Consider the following 13,924-nt stretch of genomic DNA (forward strand, 5'->3'; position numbering starts at 1 on the left):
TAGGAGTTTTTTTTTTGTGAAGAATGTAGGAAATATTCTCCTTAAGGAGAAAGAGTTGGTGGAAAAACCCTCCCATGCATTTAGATGCCTTGAGACTGTAAGACAGGAAGGAAGAGGCTGAGCAGGGTTGGTGGCAGATGCTTTCCAGACCCATCCAAACCCACCTGCCCCAGGCCTTTGTGTGGTTCCAGCAGTGCAGGGTCAGCCCATGCAGCCTTCCCAGAACAGCTCACAGGATCAGCTCCTGCTCTGCTGCAGCTATCCCGGTTTCCAGAATTCAAAAAGGAAATCCAAAACACTGCATCTCCCCCCTCCTGAGCTGGGAAGGGCCAGGTTGGACACAGCCCTTCTGCTCAGATTTAACCCAGCTCTCAGGGTGAAGACGAAAAATCAAGAAATGGCCAGTTGGCCATTCTTAATAAGAGAAGCAAATTCTGTATACAGCTCTGTCTTTCACACTTCAATAATCATTCCAGAATCATTAAAATAATGATAAAGTGAGAGACAAGGAATATTCACACAGCTGGAGAGGTGCCTCCTTCAGGAGCAACAAGGCATCACCTCTGGTATTTTTGTGTATTTCTGCCACTTGTACACATTCTAATCCCAGTTCAGGGTCCATGAGGATGCTTATTTCCTTCTCCTCCAAGAACCATAGAAGACTTAGCAAAAACCCCCCAAAAAATAAAAATTCAGGAATGGAAGCCACTTAGAAAACTCAAGGGATTTTAATGACTGAATGAATAAAGAACTACTTATTATATTTAAGTAGCAAACAAGTATTTTGCTATCAAAGCACAAGCTAAAGAATTTAAAGAAGCCATAAACATTAGTAAGCCCAACATACAGAACTTGGAGTAAGAAGGCATTTTACACACAAGAGTTTATCAACACAAAACTGTTTAATATTTATTAAATGACACAAAATACCTAGATAACAGACTCACTCTCTGAAAGGACATGTATTTACATTATTTACCAACTTAAGAAAGACTCTCTGTACCCATATCAGACTTATGAAACATAAAAAAGGTTTTGCTGCTTTTTGCATCGAAGGATGCAATGGTGATACATGCCCTGTTTGCAAGTCTGCGTAAACTATAAGTTTTTGATGCTGTGAAAAAGCACATTTTCATATTCTGGTAGCTGAGGGAAGAGGCTTCTGAAAAGTAACAGGGTTAGTTTTTCCCCCCCACTCCAGACACACTCTCAAGACTGTTATACAAAAAGTATATTACATTTTTGAATGCTGCTGTACTCTTACAATTTTAGTGTAACATTTCAAAGAAAATGTTCTTCCTACTATATGAGAGCACTAAAAAAAGAGTGGTATTTGAACATTTTTTTAGATGCACTTTTTTTTTTGTTTTAAAAGAAAGCATTAGGGCAAATGATATGTCTAGGAAAAAAGGAAAGGCTGACAAAAAAAAAAAAAAAAAAGCTGAGACCAAAATATGAAGAACAGCTAAAGCAACTTAACAATTTGCTAGGGTTTTTTTTTTTAAATTTTTATTAACTATTTACTTTGGCACCTTTGTGTAAACTATAGAACAAAACAACGTTTACAACACATTTGCAATTACAGCATTTAAACAAAATGGTCACTTTTGAAACCAGCCAAGACAAAAAAATAGTCCATTTATGGGTATAAAGATTAAAAAACCTAAAATATATATTTCTAAGAATAAACTGCAATTTCTTATGAACAAGGTGCTATAAACTGCATGCAAGAGTCAAGATTAAAAATGTGTGGCCAAAAAGACAAGCTGTGTTCTAGCCAGATGAGTTGTGGTCCAAGCCCATTTCAGTTTTTTCTTACAGAGATATATATGGCTCAAGAAGCAGGCACATGATCCCAGCAAGAATTTGCGGAGTTGTACGATGACAAATCTTGGCTGCAGCTTTGTCATGAACCAGGAATGAGCCAGACCTTAGCAGAAGAGATGAACAAGTTCTTGGGGAAAATCCATGAGCTACAAGGAGAAGCCTTCTTCCCTCCCCTCGCTCACCCCTCTCCTGGTCTGGCCAGGGTTCTCAAAGTCCATTCTTTGGGTTGCTTTAACTGGATTGAGCTTAGGGTCTGCCTCAGATTGTGAATTCTGATGAGATTTCAGGACATTTTCGGTATAATATTTTCTGCATTAGACAGGATAAAAATGAAATAAACCTACAGTCCTTTGCAGTTTGTTTGAGTGAATGTGACACTTGTGTAATGAGGGAGGGTTTTGCCACAATGGGTGTTCACACATGTAGTGGTGTTAGATTTATATGCTACAACTGACTGAATGGAACCAGCTCAATGCATCAGCTCCTGTCTCCCAAAGAGTTAAGTCTTATGCTTCTTCTCCATTTCTCTTTAAAAGGATTCTTTTATTGGCTGAAGGTACAAAACACATACAAGAAAAGGAACATTGAATGCAAAACACAGAAGTTTGTTTTATGGTGGGAGGCATTCTTTCCTCCCCAGTGGATCTCTGAGCTAACACTTGAAGATTTGCAGGAGGAGTCTCCAAGGTTCTTCCCACATAACTCTACTGTCAGTATTTGTCTCACAGAGGCAGGGGTGGCCCTGGATGTCTACCAGTGGTTATGCTGCAATAGTGTCAAGGGGCAAGGCAGATTTTCTGCAGATCACAAAGAGCTGTATGATGGTTAGTTGAGGGTGACTGCAAATAAGTTAGTAGGGAAAAAACCACCCACATTTGTTTCATCTGTCAGCTGAGGACTGCATACAAAAGAGCCTGAGAGAAAACATGGCTGGAGAATATATGGAATTAAACAGCAGATAAAAAAAAGCACTAAGGATGGGATGTGTCAGATAGAAAACACACACACTCTCACATGCACACCCCTGAATGTGGGATCACAGTGATAGAAGTTAGAGTCAGAGAGAGCTAAGTTACACTGCCACTAAACAAAAGTAACATCTTGCTTTCAAAAGATATCTGGTATTCCCCAGGACTATCAGTGCCTGAAAGAGGATGAGGTTTTTCATTGTGCTCTGCAACACAGCTAATCATAGGTACAAAGCCTGGCTGGGTAAGGAAGAACTGGTATGTGGAGGAGTTCCTTTTCTGCTGACACCTTTTTTTTCCCATATATTCCTGGCACATGCTGCTATAAGCAATAAAAAATGTATTTTGTTGAAACAAAGCTCTACATTCAAGTGACTTACTCTCCCATGTCTTATAAAGATGCAAAGAATGCTCTCTGGTCATCTAAGAAAATATATTTTAGATGCCTTGTAGCAATACTTAACTTACTATATGAGAGGTAGGCTTCTGGGTTCTAGGAGGCCTGCTAGGCTCTAGGGCTGAGTTCTTAAAGCTTTAAGTTAAAGCAATCCAAAGCAGGGCAGTCTTAGAAGAGCTGCCCTGTCTAAACCTTGAGGTTAGTTCAAGTTTAGAATGTTGCAAAGCAAAACAAGTATTAAAATCCACTTGCAATTTTTGTTCTTACAGCTTTACCACAGTAACAGTGTGGCTTTTCATCTGTTAATAGATTATCTTTATTCTAGAGTATTGCTGCCAAGAGGTGAAGGCCTCCTACCCATGACTAGTAAAAACTGTCACTTCTTCCATTATGGCTGTTTTATGCTTAAAATTCCCAAAGGTGAACACCAAGTCTCATAGGCAAGCCATATAAATCTAATCTGAACTTGTTTTGTTGTAGCAGTTATTTAAGAATGGTGTTTGTATATACAGTATATATGCCCACACTGCAAACTTTATACATACTTTTATAATGGCACCATTTTGTCTTAATTGCAACCAAGAATATTTTCCATTAGATCAGCAATAAGCATAGCTTGGCTTATTCCCCATTTCCCCCCCCTCAAGAGAAACAAATCCAAGTGTGGGCATCAACCAAACCAATGGTATGTATAACTGAAATGCATTCTGTACAGTAAATTAAAAGTTTGCATGCAGTTTAAGCATTTTAAAGGCTATTTTCTTATATTAATGAACCTTCTGTTTCCATTTAAAGATGTGAAAGATATCTGTCATATATCAAGGGACTCCTCTTCAGGCCCAGAGACAAATGGAATCAGAAAGACCAGGTACTTTCTTTCAGCTTTCTGCACATCTTACTAAATAACATGCAAAGAGTTCAACAGCATTCTTCTTAAAATGTAAATATTACTCTTTAAATGGGCATGTTAACCACTGAAAGAAGTCCACTCTACTATACTTTTTCCGTTACACTGCTTTCATTCAATCATCGGTAGTATAAAAAGTCAATTAACGGGATCAAGAGGCTACTTTATCCACTGGCAACTGTGTAGGACACCAAGTGTGCAGTAAAACAAAGGCCAACATATGTTTATGCAATATAGTTGTACTGATTCGGGTTTTCTTTATCTCTTTCCATGTAGTCCCTGTCAATCAAGGATTCTATTCTCTTCTTAAGGTCAGCAGGCTGTAAAACAAAGCACATGTCAGCATTATTACTTTGCAGTCAATGCTTCTTGGTTCTTTCCTTCCACTTGAGTCAAATATCTATATTGTTTGAGATGGCTGAGGAAACAGAAATCCCACTTAAAAAAAATCCTTTAAAGTATTAGAGCTTCTAAAGTCTGCAATGTATAACTGATAGAAGAGAAAGTTACAAAGTTAGCTATCACCTGCAGCTAAACAGATTTTTACAGGAAGGGAAGATACTTGCTGCTGTTTGAAGTGAACTCTGAATAAGTGCAGTTTGTGCATCATGTACCAAAGTGTTTCTATTTCTGACTTTAAGCCAGTAAAAGTACAAGTTTCATTTCCTCTTGAAGCAAATGAGTTGTGCAATAGTTTGTGTGCCCTGTGATTTTCTGGGGGGAGGAACTTTATAAAAATGCCTCATGATAACAAGTGAGGAAAATTATTCAAATGATCTGCTATAATCTTACACAGCCCAACTGCAGTTTATGCAACACTTACAGACCTGTAGGCACTCAACATGGTAATACAATGGAATGAAATAGCAGGACCTTTTGTTTTACAATTCCATTGATAGAAAGCACCATATATTTGAATTCCAACAATGCATCACTGTTTGTTTGAAAACCCATTTCTATTTGTACACAATAAGCCAGTGATTTTATATTGCAACTGTGGGCTTCTTCAGCTTTGAGACAATCACCAATATTTTATTTTTATTCCTATATATGTGTGTATATATCTTAACCAGTATAATCCATCCAGAAAAAACACTGTACTTCAAAAGCATCAACGAAGTTAAGATTGCAATGCAGAATTGGTTTTGAGATCTGCAGCATTTTCTCCTTTGTCCAAGAATGCTTTGCCAGAACACTGCAAACAGTGGAAGAGCAGTGTACAAGGAGAGCCAGCTGCTCCCTTACTTCTAACAAACTCCAGGGCTGAAATCCTTTGGAAATACATTTTAGTAACAACTGGCACTTTAGAAACTCCTGAAAGTGAGTATTTGCTCTAATACTAAAAAGATGCATACTTTAGACAGAACCACTGTTCAACAGAGGGCAGGCCAGGGAAGATAAAAAGAACTAACAGAGTTTTAGAAGTATTAAAATCAGCACAGCACCTTGACTGGGAATTTCAGCTGGTTGTAGACCTCTGACACGAGCAGGTTGTGACTCAGCGTCTTGCGCATCTTCATGATCCGCACAATGGCGGCGTCGATCTGGTACTGCCGGTCCTGGAACACCCTCTCTGTAGTGCTTGCCTGTTCCTCCACCTGAAGGAGCCATTCAGAAAAGCTTTAATGAGAACACCAGCACTGTCAAAACAATTCTTTCAGTCTCCCAGACAATTCTCAGTGTAAGACAGTGAAATGCCTGCTGTCAAATATCTGACATAAAGCCTTTAGAAATGCGAAGGCTGATTGTCTATTGAAAAACACTCTTGTACTAAGATTTAAAACCTTTGCTCAGATTTTACATTGGGTGGCTGTCAGAGAAACAAGTCCACAGTGAATTTTCCATGTTCACAAACAGTCAGTAAAGCTCCATGGAATGATAAAGAATAAAAAAAGCATTTCAGAATTGGAACTTCTCTTAACCTTACTTAGAGACATCCAGCATCACTGGTGTCTTGGTACACAGGCACACATTTAAATCACCACTGTTAGGTATGTGCTGTCATCCAAATTACACTGTAACTCTGACAGAGATATCAGCATGTACATGACAACCAGGAGGAAAAAAGCTTGTACAAGGGCAGGCGACAAAGTTCTTAACCCAAGGATCTAAACCCCAGAGATTAAAAAAAATATACCGTTTCTTTCATCTGAATTTGGTTGATTTTTATCCTGAAGAGCTTATGTCTGAAATCATCATTACATGTGAATTTATCACCATCTTCCACATCTTTGCCTTTGGGGCTTTTAGTCAGTACTCTGGCTTTGCCACAAGCCAGAGATTGAAGTGTCCTTCTCAGCTCTCCATCCTCTAAAGCAGAAACAAGTTGTTTAGGTTTTTTTAGTAAGAACACTTGGAAGTACTCAGTTGTTTTCGATACCAACCTATCCCAGTGGCTTGTTTTATCTCCTCTAAACTGAACTCCTCTCCTTCATTAAACATGAGCAGCACCAGTGTCTGGAACAGGGAGACCTGAAGTTCTTTCTTGCCCTGTCACAAGGGAAATAAACAGAATCACCAGGCTGTTTTTTCTGGGGGGTGGAGGGAAAGGAATGAGAGGAACATGAGGAACATGCCACTCTTGCATGTCAATTATTTCACTAACAGGGTGTTATTTTATTCACTTGAGAATATGGAAGAATAGAAGTTACTGGTCACTTGTATTTACTATGAAATGCAGCACAAACTTGAGGCCACAAGGCTGGACTATTCTATCCAGTGACAAAACTCAACCAAGATATGCATCAGATGACTTAAAGCACTGGGTGCTTAAAATTACAATTTAGAAGGCTTTTAAGTCAAAATCTAACACAAACATTAGTTTAAGGAACACAGTATATGCAACCATAGAATCTTTGAAACAATCAAGTTTGATAATACTTGTTTTGCCATTAACTTTTTCTGAAAATTGTTGTGGTAAGTATTCCTATTTCATGAGAATCTCGTGTCCATAGAAATGCTGAAGGGGAATAACTGGAAACCCTTTCAAAACAGTTGTGTTCTTGTACAATCCAGAATTTTTCAGTATTTCAGTACTGAAAAGCTTACTGTGAAGATGCTTAATGCTATCAGATGAAGTAAGGCCATTGAAGAAGCAAGGTCCCCTTTTTTTTTCTCCCCACTATAAAAATGAGGGCAGTTTTTAATCTGGAGCTAAAGCCAGTGGATATTTTCCCCAACAGGTTTCTCTTTCCCCACCAATACAGAAATTGGGTGCATGTTCTTAGACATTAACACATCTGTTTCAGAAACTACCAATATCTGGAAAAGACAGTAGGAGGTTAAAAGTAATTGCAGAAACAGTGTTAAGTTCTCCATCACAGCACAAAAAAGCTTCCCCATATATCCCTAAGGTACAACCCAGACTTGCAATCAACAACACAACAGGAGTAACAGAAACAATAGACTCACCTCTTTAAATTCTGCTTTTAGCACACAGTGTCCTAGTGTTGACTGCCACTGAAGTTTCCTACCACTGTGTTTTCCTAAATAAAAGGTCTTGAAAATCTCCTGCAGTTTTACCATCTAAAGAAAGAAAAATCCCAAAACACTGAAACACAATTTCTACTTTAAAAGCATCCTTCCCTCCTCCACAATCAATTAAGCCTTAAAGCAAGGCTTAGAATGATAAAGGGAATTGCAAGAAAACAAATTTCATTTTAAGAAGATAGCTCTGCATTTCCTTCTCTATGCATATTGAAAACCAAGTGTCAGTGGACCTCAAGTTGCATTTCTGACAGGCCAATAGTTGTATAACCCATGAAGTTCATTACCTCTGGGGGCAGGTGGACTTCCATAGGCACATAGGTTGGCCAGTAACCCATAGTCAGAATATTCACTGTTAGTTCAATGTTGCCAGGGACATTCTGATTTTGCATATACTGCAAAGAGAAACAAAATAAATTGAAATAGAGCTATGTTAATTATACATATTTCAGGCAGAACTGAAATTTAGAACAGGCATTGCAGAAGCAGAGAAGACCAGCGATCACATGAAGTGTCTGCTGTATAAACTGCAAGTTACATATAAGAAAATGAAGGTAAGAACAAGCATTTTCTGAGGTTCAAAAGACACTTCCATACAGGAAGAAAACAGCAAATGCAGTGTTTTAGCAGGCTGAGGTGAAGATCTAATTAAGTGTGAATAGAGGAAAGAATGTTAAAAATTGTTTGTAATCAAAACATTACAAAATCACCAGAACTAAATGTGCAAAAACTTCCAAGCCAGGCACCAGAATACAGTGGTGTTAAAAATGTCTCAGAGCTGGTGTTAAAATGTTTTGTAAGTTTACAATTCTCTTATTGCTGTGGGTTGTTTGTTTGAAGAAGCTTGTCTCAGTTTTTTTGCTCAGGAAAAACCTTTAATAAAATCAGTAATATTTTCAAAAGCACAGACAGGACAGACAGGACTTTCCCTCAGTACCTGTTTGAATTGTATCATTATGTCTTTTGAAAGCTCCATATCTTTAAACATTCCTTCAAGTTTGCTGGTGAAAGCAGCTCCACATTCTATAAAAGAAAACATAAATATTAGAAATTAATCTGTTTATTTTCAGCATCTCAGAGTAGTTATTTTAAGTGCAAGAATGTACTTCTAAGCAAGATGACCTTTTTCACCAGAGTTTCTTACATAAAAACCTGGATTCTAATTAAGGAACAGAATAAGGTTACAAACAACAAAAAAGATGTTTTGATGTGGTTGCTATTTTGCAACCCAGTTGTTATTCCACATTTCTTCTCCATGGACCTGACTGTTCATTCTTTGACTATGGTGGCCACTGGTCACTCAGATGAAATTCTAATCCCAACCAGCTGCCTTTCAAACTGTGTCCTGATGGCAGAATTAGATCAAGCTCTAAAAATCTCACCCTTACCACCTTAAGCTCCATCCAATGAAACAATGAAGACCAGACTAGAGAACAACTAGCTGGCAGTGAATAACAACTGGAAGTCATCTTTTCTCTGAGCACATCACTGATTTACTCAGCAGGGAACCTCAACCCTATCCCACAGGCCAAGACACACTGTGCACTTTTAAGTTCCTGAGTTTTGGCTTTTCCTGTTAAAATTACAAAACTAAAATCAAATGAATCTCCTCAAAACCCACCAGTCATTCAGGACCTGCACAGAGACTTTTGCCCTCATGGAAAAGGGAAATACCAACAGTGCTTCTGTGAAGGCCTGTTAAAACAACTACTTTCAAAAGAAAGCTGATGGATAGAAATGATAGATATTTACCATGTTTGAGTTTGGAAAGCATAGATTTTTCAGCATCTACTGATGCACTCTTCCCAACTAACAGTCTCTTTGCTAGATCTTTTTTATAAAAGGCCTCAAAGACATCTTTTCCTGTAAGAGATGAGATTTGAAAGTGAACACAAAGCACTGCTGGTTTTAAAGATACATTACCTACAAAAGACCCGATTCAAAGCTCAGAAAAACAAAAAGGACCTTCATATGAAGATTTCCACAGGTTCTGTTATTTGCAATTTGACAGGCAAAGTAATTAAACAGCACTACACCAACAAAACACATCCACAGAGAACAAACACCTGAAAATGTAACCAGACTGCAAAAATAATTTCAAAGTACCTTTATGTTACTGGGTGAACAACTGTATCCCCACCAAAAAACCCCCAATACTTACCATATATGAATCTAAATATGATCATAATTTTATCCAGCATTTTTTCAAGTTCTTCATCAGTAGCTTCTTTGTTGCCTGCACGAAGCTTTGAATCTACATATTTAGCTAAAAGAGTGTTGAAGAATAGAGTTTAGCACATGCTTAAAATCACAGTGAAACAAAACCTCTAAATCTAATATGAAAACTTGAAAATGGAAAGGATCCTGAAATCACTTTCTATCTGCCTCATAACAGCTACCTTAATACATTTTCATAGAGGTTACAAAGTTATACAAACATTACAGCCTAGTATCTTTTTTCAGATAAGCAATGACTGCATCTTAACTAAAAACATTATGCCTATGAAAAAACTCTTGGTTTATGTTGTGGTCTCAAAGTAAAGTCACTGCTGTTGCAGATTGACATGGCTGTAATAGAAGCAAAAAGATCAGATGAAAAGATGTAAATCAGTTATTTAAATGTGTTGACTATATTGCTGAATTTCTCTAGCATATCATTATTTCATTTTAATTTCCAGTTTCAATCAAACTAGATTGTTTGTTTTAATTTCAAATGGGCTGGTAAGCACATTACAGTTAGGGAATTAACACAAAAAAGGAGGGCAGAAAGTATCACTCCACAAGCCTAACAGCACAACCAATTGCAAAGCAGGTTTTTATTTATTTATTATTCACTGTGTGGGGAAATGACTCCAAAGTGCAGAGTACCAGGCATGTAATGCACAGATCCGTAAGAAACATTCTTTGCAAACCAGAGACTATCCTCACACCATAAGAGGTTCAGTGCATCCTCAGCTCTCTTCCCTTCATGTATTAAACCCCTGACAGCTCTGTGCACACATGCTGGTGGCACAGTTATGTAAGCTTCTGAAAATTTCTAATTATTAGCAGTATTCTCATGTCTGGACACCAGCCAATTGCTGGAATGCCCAAATTCTGATGTTCTGCACTTTTTTATAGCCTAGCCAGTTAAGTGATGATGAGCTTGCTTTTAATGTTTGATGCTACCCTCCCAAACAATTCCCTTGCATCAGGTGGCACAGCAGATCCCAGGCTGATGTGCACTGTGCATGTATTAACACACAATTCCAGCATATCCCATCTGTAAGTGCATCAGCAACTCAGCACCCAAATTCTCACAGGAAAGAAATTGAAGAAAAATACCTATGAGTTCAGCTGGCTTATTTGGTCTTTTGTTAATGAATGTTTCAAAGGCTTCTTTCATGGCATTTACAAACTTCTCATTCTTGAGAAAGCAAACATCAATAATATGGTCAACTTTGTCTTTAAAATCAAGAAGTTCTTGGACCATGGTTTTGTCTTTTTCAGGATTAATTACTATGGTGCTACCAAATGCCTGCAAAATAAAACATATCTTTCAATTAGCCCGAATAATTAATTTAAATTACAAGAGTTCTAAAATCTTAAGTTACCTTTGTAATGTGTTGTTTCTGGTACTCATATTAGTTCCAGTAACAACAAAAGTATTACTTTATTATGTATTACTGTATTATGAAGTATTTACTATATAATCATCCCTAGGCCTTGCATATTGATTCAAAACCAACTGATGAAAAAGTGAATGGATTCAGAACTTCTGTCTAAAGAAATGAAGTTTTGCATGACAAAATTTGCACATCCTTTTAAACCATCTATATCCTCAGGTTTTACACAGGTAATGCTCCCACTAAACTGAATTGTATTTTATAGTATTCTTCCTTCACAACAACCAAATTTTCGGTGACATTTTCACTGAGAAATAAAATGAATCATCCTAACTGATATTCAAGTGCTTTTTGAACCTCAGCTGGTTGGTAACTTGCACAACCACTCATTCTCATAGGAAATTTTATTAGGAAGAAGACAAACATTCTGCCATTACCCAAATAACTACTGAAGAAATATGGCTGTCCCACAAACTAACTAAAAGTAAGATTATAAAATCCAAATGTATTTGGAGTTCGATCATTCAACTGAATATTCACTGTTTTCTTCAATAGAGCTAGAACAGTTACTGTTCCCTTCTTGGGATGTTTCAAAAGCTGTCTATTAAATACATGCTTATAAGCAAATATCTTCAGTTTTTAGAAAAATGCAATAGTTTACAGAGATGACTCAAGTATGTGTGTATACACCCCAGTGATACAACAGTGGTATCTGTTCCAGAGCTCTAGAACAGTACCTTTATGTATTCAATCCAGTGCTGCAAAAGAACCTGTACTCCACCTCTCACACGACTGAATAACTGGTACAGAAGAGACAGGTCTTGAATTCTGTTTTCATCAAGAAGGTGATTTAGACCTGCAAATGGGAGAATTTCAATAGAAATTAAAACCAGACTAACCCAAAGAAAGCACAGCTCATTACTACAGTGAGGCCTCTTCAAAACTAGTATTTTTTATCAAACCATTAGTGGGGCTTTTTGGGTTTTAATTTTATTTTAAAGTGCCTAATTTAACAGTGAAACACAATATCTGGCTGAAACCTTAAGAATCTTATTATTGCACTTAGGATACATGTACTTTATATAACAACCTTATCACTACATCTTTGCTTACTGCTTTACTATTCCCTAAAGATTTGAAAAGTTTCCATTGTACTGATCAGCAGGAAAAATTCCTTGGCAAGACAGCTCTGGGTTTCAACTCTAGCTGTAAAATAAATCTTACAGATGCTTGAAGGCAATCAGCTTCAAAAAAATATCTTCACCATTCACTTTAACTTTCTAGAGGAGGTCTGATGCTCTACAGCAAGGTTCTAAAAAAGTACATGGGTAAACATTGATACTCCACTCAATGAACAGTTTGTTACACATGTGCAGGAAGATGCTCACATACCTGTTTCATTCAGAATCTGGCTACTACAGACCTGATTGTTTATTATTCAACTCTTGCTGCATCTGTTTCTATTTCCAGATTACCTATGAGATCACCAGAGGGTCACTTGACTCCACAGAGACTACTGCAGAACTGAGGCAATCTATTCCATAGCTCAAATTATACTACATTTTTAAAACAAGCTGCTTTCTGTCAGCAGCAAGTACTCAATATCTCCCTTTTCTGTTACAGCCATAATTCAAAGTGTGCTCCTTTCTTTACCTCCAAGTCTTCAAAATGCCACTTAACACATTGAGCTTGAGTCTCCTGTTCTAATTTTCCTTTTGCTTTGCTGTGTTATCAGAAGACAGCACAGTGTCCCCTTATCTGCAACCAGAATGGCCAGTGCTATTTTGGGCACTGAGTAGCAAAGGGAATTAAGGAATGGTGCAGCTTGTCCTCCCCCAGCACCCATGGCTTTCTTTCAGCACAGGAACTGAAAGCCCCAAAGCAGTAATTAGAAACATTTCCATAAAGAAGAAAGATTACCTTTCTGAAGAATGGCTGTTAAATGTTCACCTAGAAGTTGTTTTTCTACAGTAGCAATTAGTGGCTTCCTACAGAAGAAATGTTTAGAATTAATTTTCCTTTTTCCATTACTGACAGTTTTAAATCCTTCTTTTGAGATCATGTTAATTATATTATCATTGGGAGTCCTCTAATTATCTGTGGCCAAAGACCTAAAATGATTATACACATATTTATCCTTTTTCTCCCTAGTAAACAATATGTTGTTTCTGTTTGCTGACTGATGATTTTCATTCACACAATAAGCCTGTTGTACATGACCTGTAGGCAGCTGGACAATGATTCCATCAGTGAAGAAGTTGGGGAGAATTCATCAAATAATCTGCCTAATCCTGTGTTGTGGGAGGACATTCATGTCTTGGGAGACAAACCAAGGACAGACCTCAAGTCAAGAGATATTAAAAAAAAACCAGGGAATTGGCCACTAATACTGGCATGGAAGAAGAAAGCCACTGAACAAGCTAAATGCTTTTAACAGCTGAAAGAAGAAGGAAATCAAAATGTATGACAGCAGCAATAAAACACCTCTCTCTCAGAGGTTTTGATATCAGTGACCTACATTTTCTCTCAGACACAACAGCTGTAGCTTTAGGTTAGAAGGCCTCCACCTGACTGTGTTGGAGGAAATCCTGCCTCTAAGTAGAAAAGACTGGAGAATGACATTATTTAAAAATTTCCCAGACTCCACATGCAAATATTTTTTGGAAATATTCAGAGGCTTTAGCTTAAGAATATTCTATGCCAAGTCTTATCATTTTCAGGTAGGACAACAGTT

At 37.5% G+C, this 13,924-nt stretch overlaps 1 protein-coding gene across 1 annotated transcript in view; it reads right to left on the minus strand.

Annotated features, from left to right (window-relative positions):
* Positions 1-709: 709 nt before the first annotated feature.
* CUL4B (cullin 4B) overlaps positions 710-13,924 on the minus strand; it is a 25,049-nt gene continuing 11,834 nt past the window's right edge. The window contains exons 9-20 of the mRNA XM_005419814.3: positions 13,111-13,178; positions 11,928-12,046; positions 10,910-11,102; positions 9,747-9,851; positions 9,338-9,448; positions 8,523-8,608; positions 7,873-7,980; positions 7,511-7,624; positions 6,484-6,589; positions 6,237-6,409; positions 5,545-5,697; positions 710-4,419 (exon numbers count right to left, since the gene is read on the minus strand). Of these exons, the coding sequence (XP_005419871.1) occupies positions 4,324-4,419; positions 5,545-5,697; positions 6,237-6,409; positions 6,484-6,589; positions 7,511-7,624; positions 7,873-7,980; positions 8,523-8,608; positions 9,338-9,448; positions 9,747-9,851; positions 10,910-11,102; positions 11,928-12,046; positions 13,111-13,178 (1,432 nt within the window). The 3' untranslated portion in view covers positions 710-4,323. The remainder of the gene's footprint in view (positions 4,420-5,544; positions 5,698-6,236; positions 6,410-6,483; positions 6,590-7,510; positions 7,625-7,872; positions 7,981-8,522; positions 8,609-9,337; positions 9,449-9,746; positions 9,852-10,909; positions 11,103-11,927; positions 12,047-13,110; positions 13,179-13,924) is intronic.

This window comes from Geospiza fortis, unplaced genomic scaffold, assembly GCF_000277835.1.
Source record: "Geospiza fortis unplaced genomic scaffold, GeoFor_1.0 scaffold157, whole genome shotgun sequence".
Lineage (NCBI taxonomy): Eukaryota > Metazoa > Chordata > Aves > Passeriformes > Thraupidae > Geospiza > Geospiza fortis.